The sequence below is a fragment of the Perca fluviatilis genome, chromosome 16, assembly GCF_010015445.1.
Source record: "Perca fluviatilis chromosome 16, GENO_Pfluv_1.0, whole genome shotgun sequence".
NCBI lineage: Eukaryota > Metazoa > Chordata > Actinopteri > Perciformes > Percidae > Perca > Perca fluviatilis.
In genome coordinates this window covers 4,357,176-4,369,675 of record NC_053127.1, presented here as the reverse complement: position 1 = coordinate 4,369,675, position 12,500 = coordinate 4,357,176, and the positions used below count along the sequence as shown (strand labels likewise).

Below are 12,500 nucleotides of genomic sequence, written 5' to 3'. Positions count from 1 at the left end.
AGAATACAGATAGAGAATACAGATGGAGAGAATACAGATGGAGAGAATACAGATGGAAGGAATACAGATGGAGAGAATACAGATAGAGAGAATACAGATGGAGAGAATACAGATGGAGAGAATACAGATGGAGAGAATACAGATGGAGAGAATACAGATGGAGAGAATACAGATAGAATACAGATAGAGAGAATACAGATGGAGAGAATACAGATGGAGAGAATACAGATAGAGAGAATACAGATAGAATACAGATAGAGAATACAGATGGAGAGAATACAGATGGAGAGAATACAGATGGAGAGAATACAGATGGAGAGAATACAGATGGAGAGAATACAGATGGAGAGAGAGAATACAGATAGAGAGAGAGAATACAGATAGAGAGAATACAGATAGATAGAATACAGATAGATAGAATACAGATAGAGAGAATACAGATGGAGAGAATACAGATGGAGAGATAGTCTTCATAAACAATGCTGTTAAAAAGTTATTGATCTGCCGCCACAAAGCCTTGCGTGTCCAGTCAGGACTCCTCTATATGTCTGGATGCTCTCGGATTAGCGGCTGTAGCAAGTTCAGGCATCACCAAACTCCACCAGACTCCATGTAAATAATCAGGACTTTTATCATCGTAAAACACACTTTATTCAAAGTGGACAGAAAGGAAATAAAAACCATGAAAAGCCGTCTTGGTTCATCTTTCCCGCTGTTGCAACAATCACCACTCTGGTTTGGATGAAATAAACCTTTAATTCACCCATTTACATGTGGAGATATACTGGCTCTATACACACTAAAAGTCCTGATTATTTACATGGAGTCTGGTGGAGATATGCTGGCTCTATACACGCTAAAATTCCTGATTATTTACATGGAGTCTGGTGGAGATATGCTGGCTCTATACACGCTAAAAGTCCTGATTATTTACATGGAGTCTGGTGGAGATATGCTGGCTCTATACATGCTAAAAGTCCTGATTATTTACATGGAGTCTGGTGGCGATATGCTCGGCTCTATACGCTAAAAAGTCCTGATTATTTACATGGAGTCTGGTGGAGATATGCTGGCTCTATACACGCTAAAAGTCCTGATTATTTACATGGAGTCTGGTGGAGATATGCTGGCTCTATACACGCTAAAAGTCCTGATTATTTACATGGAGTCTGGTGGGATATGCTGCTCTATATACGCTAAAAGTCCTGATTATTTACGTGAGGTCTGGTGGAGATATGCTGGCTCATATACGCTAAAAGTCCTGATTATTTACATGGAGTCTGGTGGAGATATGCTGGCTCTATACATGCTAAAAGTCCTGATTATTTACATGGAGTCTGGTGGCGATATGCTGGCTCTATACACGCTAAAAGTCCTGATTATTTACATGGAGTCTGGTGGCGATATGCTGGCTCTATACACGCTAAAAGTCCTGATTATTTACATGGAGTCTGGTGGAGATATGCTGGCTCTATACACACTAAAAGTCCTGATTATTTACATGGAGTCTGGTGTAGTTTGGTGATGGTGATTTCGGGGCTGTTTCATGTTAAACTAAAAAGATCTTACTCTTTAACTAAAAGGTCGATCTCTGTAGGGATCCATCCCATAATGTTGTCAGACACTTAGAATAATAACCTGAGTCTGTCAGCGGCAACAACACAACTTTTAGTGGATTCTGACTGACGCTGAACATTAGTTTTTAAACTCCCCCGTCTCGAGCATCAGGTGTTTATCTCGGAGCCCGACGGCGTCATTTGGCTCCGCCCCCCGCCCCCCCCCCCACGTTCCTGGTCGCCGTGGGAATAAAGGCCTTCAAGAAAACACCCAGCTGCACCGTAAACACTTTAACGCTCGGCTGGCTGCTTCCAAAACACTTCCCAGGAGGATAAACCATGAGTCTGTCCCCACGTGATGCTACAGACAGACAGACAGACAGACAGACAGACAGACAGACAGACAGACAGAGTATTTCCACGCGTGCACGCTAGAAATAGGACCGACTCCTATTTTGGAAGCGTTTCCAGGCAACACAGAACAGGAAAAGATGTTTAAATGTTGTTTAGACACGAATACATATTAATACATGACATGTTGATGTTTGAAAGACTCAAGGTTTTAATATGTGTCTGTGTGTGTGTGTGTGTGTCTCCATGTGTTTGTGTGTGTGTGTCTCCATGTGTGTGTGTGTGTGTGTCTCTGTGTGTGTGTCTCCATGTGTGTGTGTGTGTCTCCATGTGTGTGTGTGTATGTGTGTGTGTGTCTCGTGTGTGTGTGTCTCGTGTGTGTGTCTCTGTGTGTGTGTCTCTGTGTGTGTGTCTCCATGTGTGTGTGTGTGTGTCTCCATGTGTGTGTGTGTGTGTGTGTGTGTGTGTGTGTCTGTGTGTGTGTCTCCATGTGTGTGTGTGTGTCTGTGTGTGTGTCTCTGTGTGTGTGTCTCTGTGTGTGTGTGTCTCCATGTGTGTGTGTGTCTCCATGTGTGTGTGTCTCTGTGTGTGTGTGTCTCCATGTGTGTGTGTCTCTGTGTGTGTGTCTCTGTGTGTGTGTCTCTGTGTGTGTGTCTCCATGTGTGTGTGTGTGTGTCTCTGTGTGTGTGTCTCTGTGTGTGTGTCTCTGTGTGTGGTCTCCATGTGTGTGTGTGTATTGTGTGTGTGTTGTCTCTGTGTGTGTGTCTCCATGTGTGTGTGTCGTGTGTGTGTGTGTCTCTGTGTGTGTGTCTCCGTTTGTGTGTGTGTCTGTGTGTGTGTCTCTGTGTGTGTCTCCATGTGTGTGTGTGTGTGTGTCTCTGTGTGTGTGTCTCCATGTGCGTGTCTCCATGTGTGTGTGTGTGTGTGTCTCTGTGTGTGTGTCTCCATGTCGTGTGTGTTCTGTGTGTGTGTGTCTCCATTGTGTGTGTGTGTGTGTCTCTGTGTGTGTGTCTCCCATGTGTGTGTGTCTCTGTGTGTGTGTGTGTGTATCTGTGTGTGTGTGTGTCTCCATGTGTGTGTGTTGGTGTGTTCTCTGTGTGTGTGTTTCTATGTGCGTTGTGTGTCCATGTGTGTGTGTGTGTGTGTGTGTGTGTGTGTCTGTATGTGTGTTGTGTCTTTTGTGTTGGTGTCTGTTTTTGTGTCTGCTTGTGTTTGTGTGTGTGTGTTGTGTGGTGTGTCTCTGTGTGTGTGTGTCTCTGTGTGTGTGTGTTATCCATGTGTGTGTTCTTGTGTGTGTCTGTGTGTGTGGGTGTGTGTGTGTCTCTGTGTGTGTGTCTCCATGTGTGTGTGTGTGTGTCTCTGTTGTGTGTGTGTGTCTCTGTGTGTGTGTGTGTCTCCGTTTTTGTTTTTGTTTGTCTCCGTTTGTGTGTGTATGTGTCTCCATGTGTGTGTGTGTGTGTGTGTTGTGTGCGTGTGTGTCTCCATGTGTGTGTGTGTGTGTGTGTGTGTGTGTTGTTCTGTGTGTGTGTGTGTTTGTCCATGTGTGTGTGTGTGTCTCCATGTGTGTGTGTGTGTTATGTGTGTGTTGTGGGTTGTGTGTGTGTGTGTGTGTGTGTGTGTGTGTGTGTGTCTCTGTGTGTGTGTGTGTGTGTGTGTGTGTGTGTGTGTGTGTCTCTGTGTGTGTCTGTGTGTGTCTCTGTGTGTGTGTCTCCATGTGTGTGTGTGTCTTTGTGTGTGTGTCTCTGTGTGTGTGTCTCTGTGTGTCTCCATGTGTGTGTGTGTCTCTGTGCGTGTGTGTCTGTGTGTGTGTGGTGCAGTTCGTGGGACAATCAGCATGAAACGGAGACTAAAATGGAAACGTTTCCACCTCCGACCACCGCGTGACGTGTGGACAGCGACGCCATCGGCAGCGCCCCGGCGTGCCGATGGCGTGCAATCAGCCGATCTGGGCGGAAGCCACACGGTTCCTGTCGGATAACGGCGTCTCTACGGGGCCGGCCGCCACCGCCACAGCCGCCCGCCACCGCCGCCGCTGTTGTTGGCATAATGTCTGGCTGTGCTCCCCGCTCCCTTCCTCTCTCCTCTCCCTGTTCCCACCTGTTTCCTAACAGGAAGTGAAGTGGGGAGAGTTCAGACACAAGTGGACAGCGCCGCTTTGCCCAAATCACAGCAAGGAACAACCACGGTAGAGCCTGACCACACGAGACGGAGAGAGCGTAGGGATATGTAAGGAGATAACATAGGCACAGGCTAATTACTGATCACTAACACGCTAGTTAACATTAGGAATTAAACCTAAACAGATAATGGAAGTCCAAACTGCCTGTGAGCTTCTCCTGTACTATACGGTAATTCCTCTACTGTGTGACAGTAAGTCTCGTGGTTATGACCCAATCGTTAGCCTATTGTTATAAAAGCGTCTGCTACGGAGCCATAACGTGAGCTACAAGGTAATGGAGCCTTTTATACATTGTCGTGTTTCTTTAGAAATAAACAACGGGACAAATAGAGTCTTTAAACGCTTCAAATGTAAAGTTATTCGCTGTCAAAGTGGCGCTAAAATGTATGCTAGTCAGTGGGATGCTAACGGGAGGTGATCTCTTTGTAGCGTCAGAATGGCGCCATGGGAGGTTGGAGTTCTGAAGCTAACGCTTACCCCCCTTGGTAGCCTATACCCCTGGTTGCTTGGCAACAGTAAACAGAAATTGTCTCGTCAAGTCACAAGAACGAGTTTTTTTTTTGGGGGATTTAAAAAGTATTTATTTCTCGATTAAAAAAAAAGTAACAAAACATATGAGATTAAAAATGCCAAAAACAGAGTCAGATATGTACAGAAATAACAGATGTCCCGAAGCGTTTTACACACACACACACACACACACACACACACACACACACACACACACACACACACACACACACACACACACACACACACACACACACACACACAGACACACACACACACACACACACACACACAGACACACACACACAGACACACACAGACACACACACACACACACACACACAGAGACACACACACACACACACAGAGACACACACACACACACACACACACACACACACACACACACACAGAGACACACACACACACAGACACACACACACACAGACACACACACACAGACACACACACAGACACACACAGACACACACAGACACACACACAAAACACACACACAGGAGACACACACACACACACACACACACACACACACACACACACACACACACACACACACACAGACACACACAGACACACACACACAAACACACACAAACACACACACACACACACAGAGACACACACAGAGACACACACACCTCTGCCGGCTGCGTTGTGTGTGTCTGTGTGTGTCTTTATGTATATGTGTGTGTCTATGTGTGTATGTCTCTATGTGTGTGTGTGTCTCTATGTGTGTGTCTTTATGTATATGTGTGTGTCTATGTTGTGTGTCTCTATGTGTGTGTGTGTGTCTGTGTGTGTGTGTCTCTATGTAGTGTGTCTTTATGTATATGTGTGTGTCTATGTTATGTGTGTCTATGTGTGTGTCTCTATGTGTGTGTGTGTCTATGTGTATGTGTGTGTCTGTGTGTGTCTATGTGTGTGTCTCTTTGTTATGTATATACGTGTGTGTGTCTATGTTATGTGTGTGTCTCTATGTGTGTGTCTGTGTGTGTGTGTGTGTGTCTTTATGTATATGTGTGTGTCTATGTGTGTATGTCTCTATGTGTGTGTGTGTCTCTATGTGTGTGTCTTTATGTATATGTGTGTGTCTATGTATGTGTGTCTCTATGTGTGTGTGTGTCTGTGTGTGTGTCTCTATGTGTGTGTCTTTATGTATATGTGTGTGTCTATGTTATGTGTCTCTATGTGTGTGTCTCTATGTGTGTGTGTGTCTATGTGTATGTGTGTGTCTGTGTGTGTCTATGTGTGTCTCTTTGTTATGTATATACGTGTGTGTGTCTATGTTATGTGTGTGTCTCTATGTGTGTGTCTGTGTGTGTGTGTGTGTGTCTCTATGTATGTGTGTGTGTCTCTATGTATGTGTGTGTCTCTATGTGTGTGTGTGTCTCTATGTGTGTGTGTGTGTCTCTATGTGTGTGTGTGTCTCTATGTATGTGTGTGTGTCTCTATGTGTGTGTGTGTGTCTCTATGTGTGTGTGTCTCTCTGTGTGTGTGTGTGTGTGTGTATGTATATATATATATATGTGTGTGTGTGTGTGTGTGTGTGTGTGTGTGTGTGTGTGTGTGTGTGTGTGTGTGTGTGTCCTCCCGAGACAGTTGGAGATCTCACTACAGTTGAACCCAAAGTCTCCTGAGAACAGAGACGGTCTGACGCGGTTGCTCGGATACAGACCCACCACCACGATGAAGTAGAGGAGCTCAGAGAGGAAGAAGAGGAAGAAGAAGAAGAAGAAGAAGAAGAAGAAGAAGAAGAAGAAGAAGAAGAAGAGGAGGACAGCGGGACGCCGAATCAACTGCACCGACTGATCGATTAGTTGATTTAAAAACCGACAGATCTGTAAATCTGAGTTTCTCCGCTAAGAGTCGCGCTAAAAGCACCACTTTAGTTCTTGCGTTTACCAGAGATGAGCTCGTACGTTAGGGGTGGGGAAGCGTCGATATTTTTCGTGGCAATACTGTATCGATACACAGACGCCAAGTATGGATCTTTTATGATGTATGTGTTGGGTCAGTCTGTCTGCTTGACAGTCTGATTTTGCAGCAATAAAACTGAAGTGAGATGAACAAACAGAGAAATGTATCTTTTTAGATAAAACAGATGTTGACAAAGTTTCCTTTTGGGGACATCATTTGAAATTGGGAAAAATTTGAAGTTGGAAAAAAGGTAAATACATTGCAATATATCGCAGAATATCGCAAATATGTTTAAAATCGCAATAATATCGTATCGTTACATAAGTATCGTGATGATATCGTATCGTGACATAAGAATCGGGATGATATCGGTATACATAAGTACACGATTGTATCGTGACAAGTATCGCATATTTAATATCGTGACATAAGAATCGGGATGATATCGTCGTACATAAGGAGATACGGAGATACATTGATTGATAATCTATCGTATCTTGACATAAATTATCGCGATGATATCGTATCATTGACATAATATCGGATATATCGGACATAAGAATCGGATGATTGTATTGACATTAGTATCACGATATGTATCTGACATAAGTATCGGATGATATCGTGATTGTTACATAAGTATCGTGATGATATCGTATCGTGACATAAGTATCGGATGATATCAATCACAAATATTATTATAATAAAACGGGATGACATTGTATCGTGACATAAGTATCGGGATGATATCGTATCTTGACATAAGTATCGGGATGATATTGTATCGTGACATAAGTATCGTGATGATATCGTATTGTGACATAAGTATCGTGATTACCGTATCGTGACATAAGTATCGCAACGATATCGTATCGTGACAAGTATCACGATGATTTAATATCGTGACATAAGTATCGCAATATCGTTTCGCGACATAAGTATCGTGATATCGTATCGTGAGGCCTCTGGTGATTCCCACCCCTATCGTACGTTTCTTATCGTACGTCATTCAGCGTGAAAACAGCATCAGACATGACTAATGGAGTACAGAGATCTAAGCTGACTGAGACCAGAACCAACGATTAGTCCACTAATCGACTAAGAAGGAGCAGCGCTAGACAACAGGATGTGTAAGCTTGTGATTCGGACATAGAGCTGGGCAATATATATTCATATATCGTGATATGAGACTAGATATCGTGATATGAGACTAGATATCGTCTTAGATTTTGGATATCCTAATATCGTGATATGACATAAGTGTCTTCTCCTGGTTTTAAAGGCTGCATTACAGTAAAGTGATGTACTTTTCCGAACTTACCAGACTGTTGTAGCTGTTTTTTCAACATTTTTTCAACTTTCTGCTGAGATATATTATGGGACTTTTCTTGCAACGAAAATGCAGAGGTTATGACATCATGCAAGCACCGCATATTTTGCGCGGAAATCTGCAATTTATGCGGCGAAAGTGCGGCGAATTTGAAAAAAAATGGGGAGGGACTGACTTGCCTTTACCCACTTAGACGTTATATCCACCTTACTGATGATTATTTATCTAAAATCTCATTGTGTAAAGATCAATACAGCGTAGTATCGCAATATTTATATATATTATATACATATATATTGCTTTTTTATTAATAAGGGAAAAACTTCCACTAATTAACCCTGACAAAGCTCACCTGTGAAGGTAAAACCATTTCAGGTGACTACCTCATGAAGCTCATTGAGAGAACACCAAGGGTTTGCAGAGTTATCAAAAAAAGCAAAGGGTGGCTACTTTGAAGAATCTAAAATATAAGACATGTTTTCAGTTATTTCACACTTTTTTGTTAAGTACATAATTCCATATGTGTTCATTCATAGTTTTGATGCCTTCAGTGAGAATCTACAATGTAAATAGTCATGAAAATAAAAAGGAAACGCATTGAATGAGAAGGTGTGTCCAAACTTTTGGCCTGTACTGTATGTATGAGAGAGATAGAGATAGATAGATAGACAGATAGATACATAGACAGATAGACAGATAGACAGATAGATAGACAGATAGATAGATAGATAGGTAGATAGGTAGATAGATAGATAGATAGGTAGATAGATAGATAGACAGATAGACAGATAGATAGATAGATACATAGACAGATAGACAGATAGATAGATAGATAGATAGACAGATAGATAGATAGATAGATAGATGATAGATAGACAGATAGATAGACAGATAGATAGATAGATATCCTGCAGATAATCTGGATTAAAACAACGCTGCCAAAACTAGGGCTGAAAGAAATACTCCAATCCTACGAGTATCGAAAAATTATTCATCTTTCGGTGCCAAATTTCGGTTCCGAAAGCGCCTGAGCGCTTAAGCGCGAGCTTGTCTGTCCTCTCTGCACACACAGAGACACACACACACACACACACACACACACACACACACACACACTTCGTAAATTACGACTTCAAGTCACGACTCGGTAGCGCTCCAGGCAAAGTCACGACAAACCCTTCTAGCTAGCGCTAGCTGCTGCTAGCGATTTCTCGTCGGCCACATATTTCGGGCTTCATTTAACAAACACAACCCGTAGTAGCACACACTCGTGCGTGAATTGTTTTGATCGCAATGTGCCGAATTACTTCACGTTGCCCATTTATGTCTATTTATTTCTAGCACGTGGTGAAAACACGAGTTACCTGGAGCGCAGTTTAAGATCACGAAGAAGCTACGCAGAGATACAGGGCTCGGCTGAAAAGCCTTTTCGTTCATTTATTTTGACTTTTAAATTAATGCCAATGTCTAATTTTGTGTTTTTACTTATTATTCTTAATGGACTGTTGTTGTTTTTTAACCTTTACTTGTATATTTTATCATCCACCATCATTTTATTGTCTATTTTTTGCATGTTTATGTTGTATTGTAAACCTACTCTTGTATGAAAAGTACTCTACAAATACTATTTTTTTCACATCATGATATATATATATATATATATATATATATATATATATATATATATATATATATATATATAGAGAGAGAGAGAGAGAGAGAGAGAGAGAGAGAGATGGATACTTTATTGATCCCATGGTATGTACACTTTCATGGGGTAAATGTGTAATAAAAAGGTGGAATCCTGAAGCTTTAAAGAAACCTAAATAATCTGTGTAATATGTTCAAAGTGTGTCACACTGTCAGCCAAAAACAACCGGAGCCAGAGGCGTTTTCCCCCACTGTTTACCTGCTCGCTTTGCCTATTCAACCAGCACCCGAAGCCAACTGCGCTCCCTCTCATAACATCACATTACGCTGGGTTTCCAAAAAAAACAAGCCTTTTAAAATACGCGTCAAAATACAGCCACAGCCAATCACCACAAGAAACTAGCCTCGGTTGGTAGCAGGCTAACGCAGATAGCCCCGTCCGCACCAAACTCCATTGGAAATATATTGATTTTAAAACGTACCTCGTGAAATCAACAAGATAACACACAAACCTACACATGCTATGAACCGCTTAAATGTTAAGTTATAATCGGCAATGACACCTTCCGACAAACTTCACTATAACTCCATGAAATCGCATATTTATGCGTATATTTCTATCGGTCGATACCGCCCACTACGGCCGTATTTTGTTGGGAAAAGCACCGTGGGAATTCCTGTTTAAGACACTTAAAACGTACATTACATTAAAACAAGTGCAGTTGCGTGAGTTGCGCGTGCGCTGGATTAAATGACCGTAATGATTTGACAGTTATTTAGATTTTTTTTGTCTCGAGAGAGGTGCAGCAACAAGATATCAAGAATTGACAGATTTCCGAGTGAGGTCTGGCACAGCAGCCGTCCTGTCCGCCGGAGAGACGCATCTCGGGTTAGCTAACCCCACCCTGCTGTGCTAACTTCGCATCCCGCGAACGAGGTCATCGTGTAAACCCTTAGACCATGACCCAGGGGGGGCACTCCGACATCTCCGAGTCGGGGTTTTGTGGTCATATAAAGCGGGTATATCAGGGGGAAAACTCCCCCACCCCACCCCGCTCGGGCCAACGTTAGCAAACTGCGTGAGAACGGATGCTAACTAGGTGCTAACTAGCCGTTAGCGTCGGTAGCCTAGCCTAGCCGTCCTACCTGGTGCCCGCCTTGTCCCCCATCTCCTCGGCAGGCGGACGGCAGGAAGATCCCGACAAAATGAGCCCGGACCTGGCGGTGTCTTGACTTCAGAAGACGTGTGTTTCTTCGGGCAGCTCCGACCTGTTTTCACCCGTCCATCCACATCGGCGCACGGCTAACTAGTTAGTATGCTAATTTAATTTAGCGCCGCCTTGGCTCCTCTTGGCTTCCGCAAAGGCAGGATCTCTCTCTCTGCGTGTGTGCGTGTGTGTGTGTGTGTGTGTGTGTGTGTGTGCGTGCGCAGTGCCGGTCCTAACCAATGTGGTGCCCTATACGCAAGAAATCAGCTGTTTTTGACCCTTTCTTCTTTGTTTTTGTACCTTTTGTTTATAATTTCTGCCGCCTTTTCAAAATGTCTGATGCTTTAAAAAAAATAAAAAATAAAAATAAATTTGGTGTTTTTGTCATTTTGGATGTTTGTCTTCTTCTTTTTTGAGTGTGTGTGTGTGTGTGTGTCTATCTGTGTGTGTGTGTGTCTATCTGTCTGTCTCTTTCTGTGTGCCTGTGTCTGTGTGCGCGTGTGTCTTTCTGTGTCTGTGTGTGTGTGTCTCTGTGCATCTGTGTGTGTCTGTCTGTGTGTGTCTGTGTGTGTGTCTCTGTGTCTGTGTGTGTCTGTCTGTGTGTGTGTGTCTGTGTGTGTGTCTCTGTGCATCTGTGTGTGTCTCTGTGTGTGTGTGTGTGTCTATTTTGTCTCTTTCTGTGTCTGTGTGTGTGTGTGTGTGTGTGTGTGTGTGTGTCTGTGCATCTGGTTCTGTGTCTCTGTGTGTGTGTGTGTTTGTTTGTGTCTTTCTGTGTTGTCTGTGTGTGTGTGTGTGTGTGTGTGTGTGTGTGTGTGTGTGTGTCTGTGCATCTGTCTGTGTCTCTGTGTGTGTGTCTGTCTATCTGTCTGTCTCTTTCTGTGTCTGTGTGTGTGTGTGTGTGTCTGTCTGTCTCTCTGTCTCTTTCTGTGTGCCTGTGTGCGCGCGTGTGTGTCTTTCTGTGTCTGTGTGTGTTTGTGTGTCTTTCTGTGTGCACGTGTGTGCGTTTGTGTGTCTCTGTGCGTGTGTCTCTCTCTCCGTGTGTGTGTGTCTCTCTCTCCGTGTGTGCGCATGTGTGTGTCTTTCTGTGTCTGTCTGTCTGCCTGTCTTTCTTTCTGTGTGTTTGTGTGTCTTTCTCTGTGTATTTCTGTGTGTGTCTGTGTGTGTGCGTGTGTGTGCGTGCCAGTACTAACCAACATGGTGCCCTATGGGCAAGAAATCAGCTGTTTTTGACTCTTTTTTTCTTTGTTTTTGAACCTTTATGGCGCCTTTTCAAAATGTTTAATGCTTTTTTTTTTAAACATGTTTAATGTTTTTTGTCATTTTGGATGTTTTTCTTCTCTTTTGACACTTTATTTCTTTTATTTTAAAAAAATACCTTTTAAAAAGGAGTAATAAAGCCCATAAAATGCACTTTTTGCCCAAAAGTGATGGCAGCTTCTACCCTGTGTGTGTGAAAGGCTGTTTCTGCCTCAAAATCTGACATATTAAAGCCCATGCACAGCTTTTTATCTGTTGAAATAGCCTTTTAAAAAAGGGCCAGAAAGTTGTAAATGTAAATAATTTCCTCCCAACGAGCAGTTTGTTGTATTTTAGCAGATCGCTGACAGCAGCAGAAGCGAGAACACTTTAATATATCGCTTATTTATCGCCAGTAATACCGTTATTTTAAGATATTTAACGAGATATTTAATGAGATGTGGACTCTCTGGGCTTTTTTACAGGACGGTCTTAAAGAGACAGGCGCTTAAAACGGAGCGTTTTCAGACAGAGGGTGAACC

The 12,500-nt window shown here is 42.9% G+C and overlaps 2 protein-coding genes across 2 annotated transcripts in view; one reads left to right on the top strand and one right to left on the bottom strand.

The window, feature by feature from the left end:
• arrb2a (arrestin, beta 2a) overlaps positions 1-10,920 on the bottom strand; it is a 45,188-nt gene extending 34,268 nt beyond the window's left edge. The window contains exon 1 of the mRNA XM_039778419.1: positions 10,661-10,920. Coding sequence (XP_039634353.1) covers positions 10,661-10,683 — 23 coding nt within the window. The 5' untranslated portion in view covers positions 10,684-10,920. The remainder of the gene's footprint in view (positions 1-10,660) is intronic.
• Positions 1-12,500, top strand: part of LOC120544555 (E3 ubiquitin-protein ligase Siah2-like) — a gene marked incomplete at its 3' end in the record, with an annotated part of 540,100 nt that overhangs the window by 452,197 nt on the left and 75,403 nt on the right.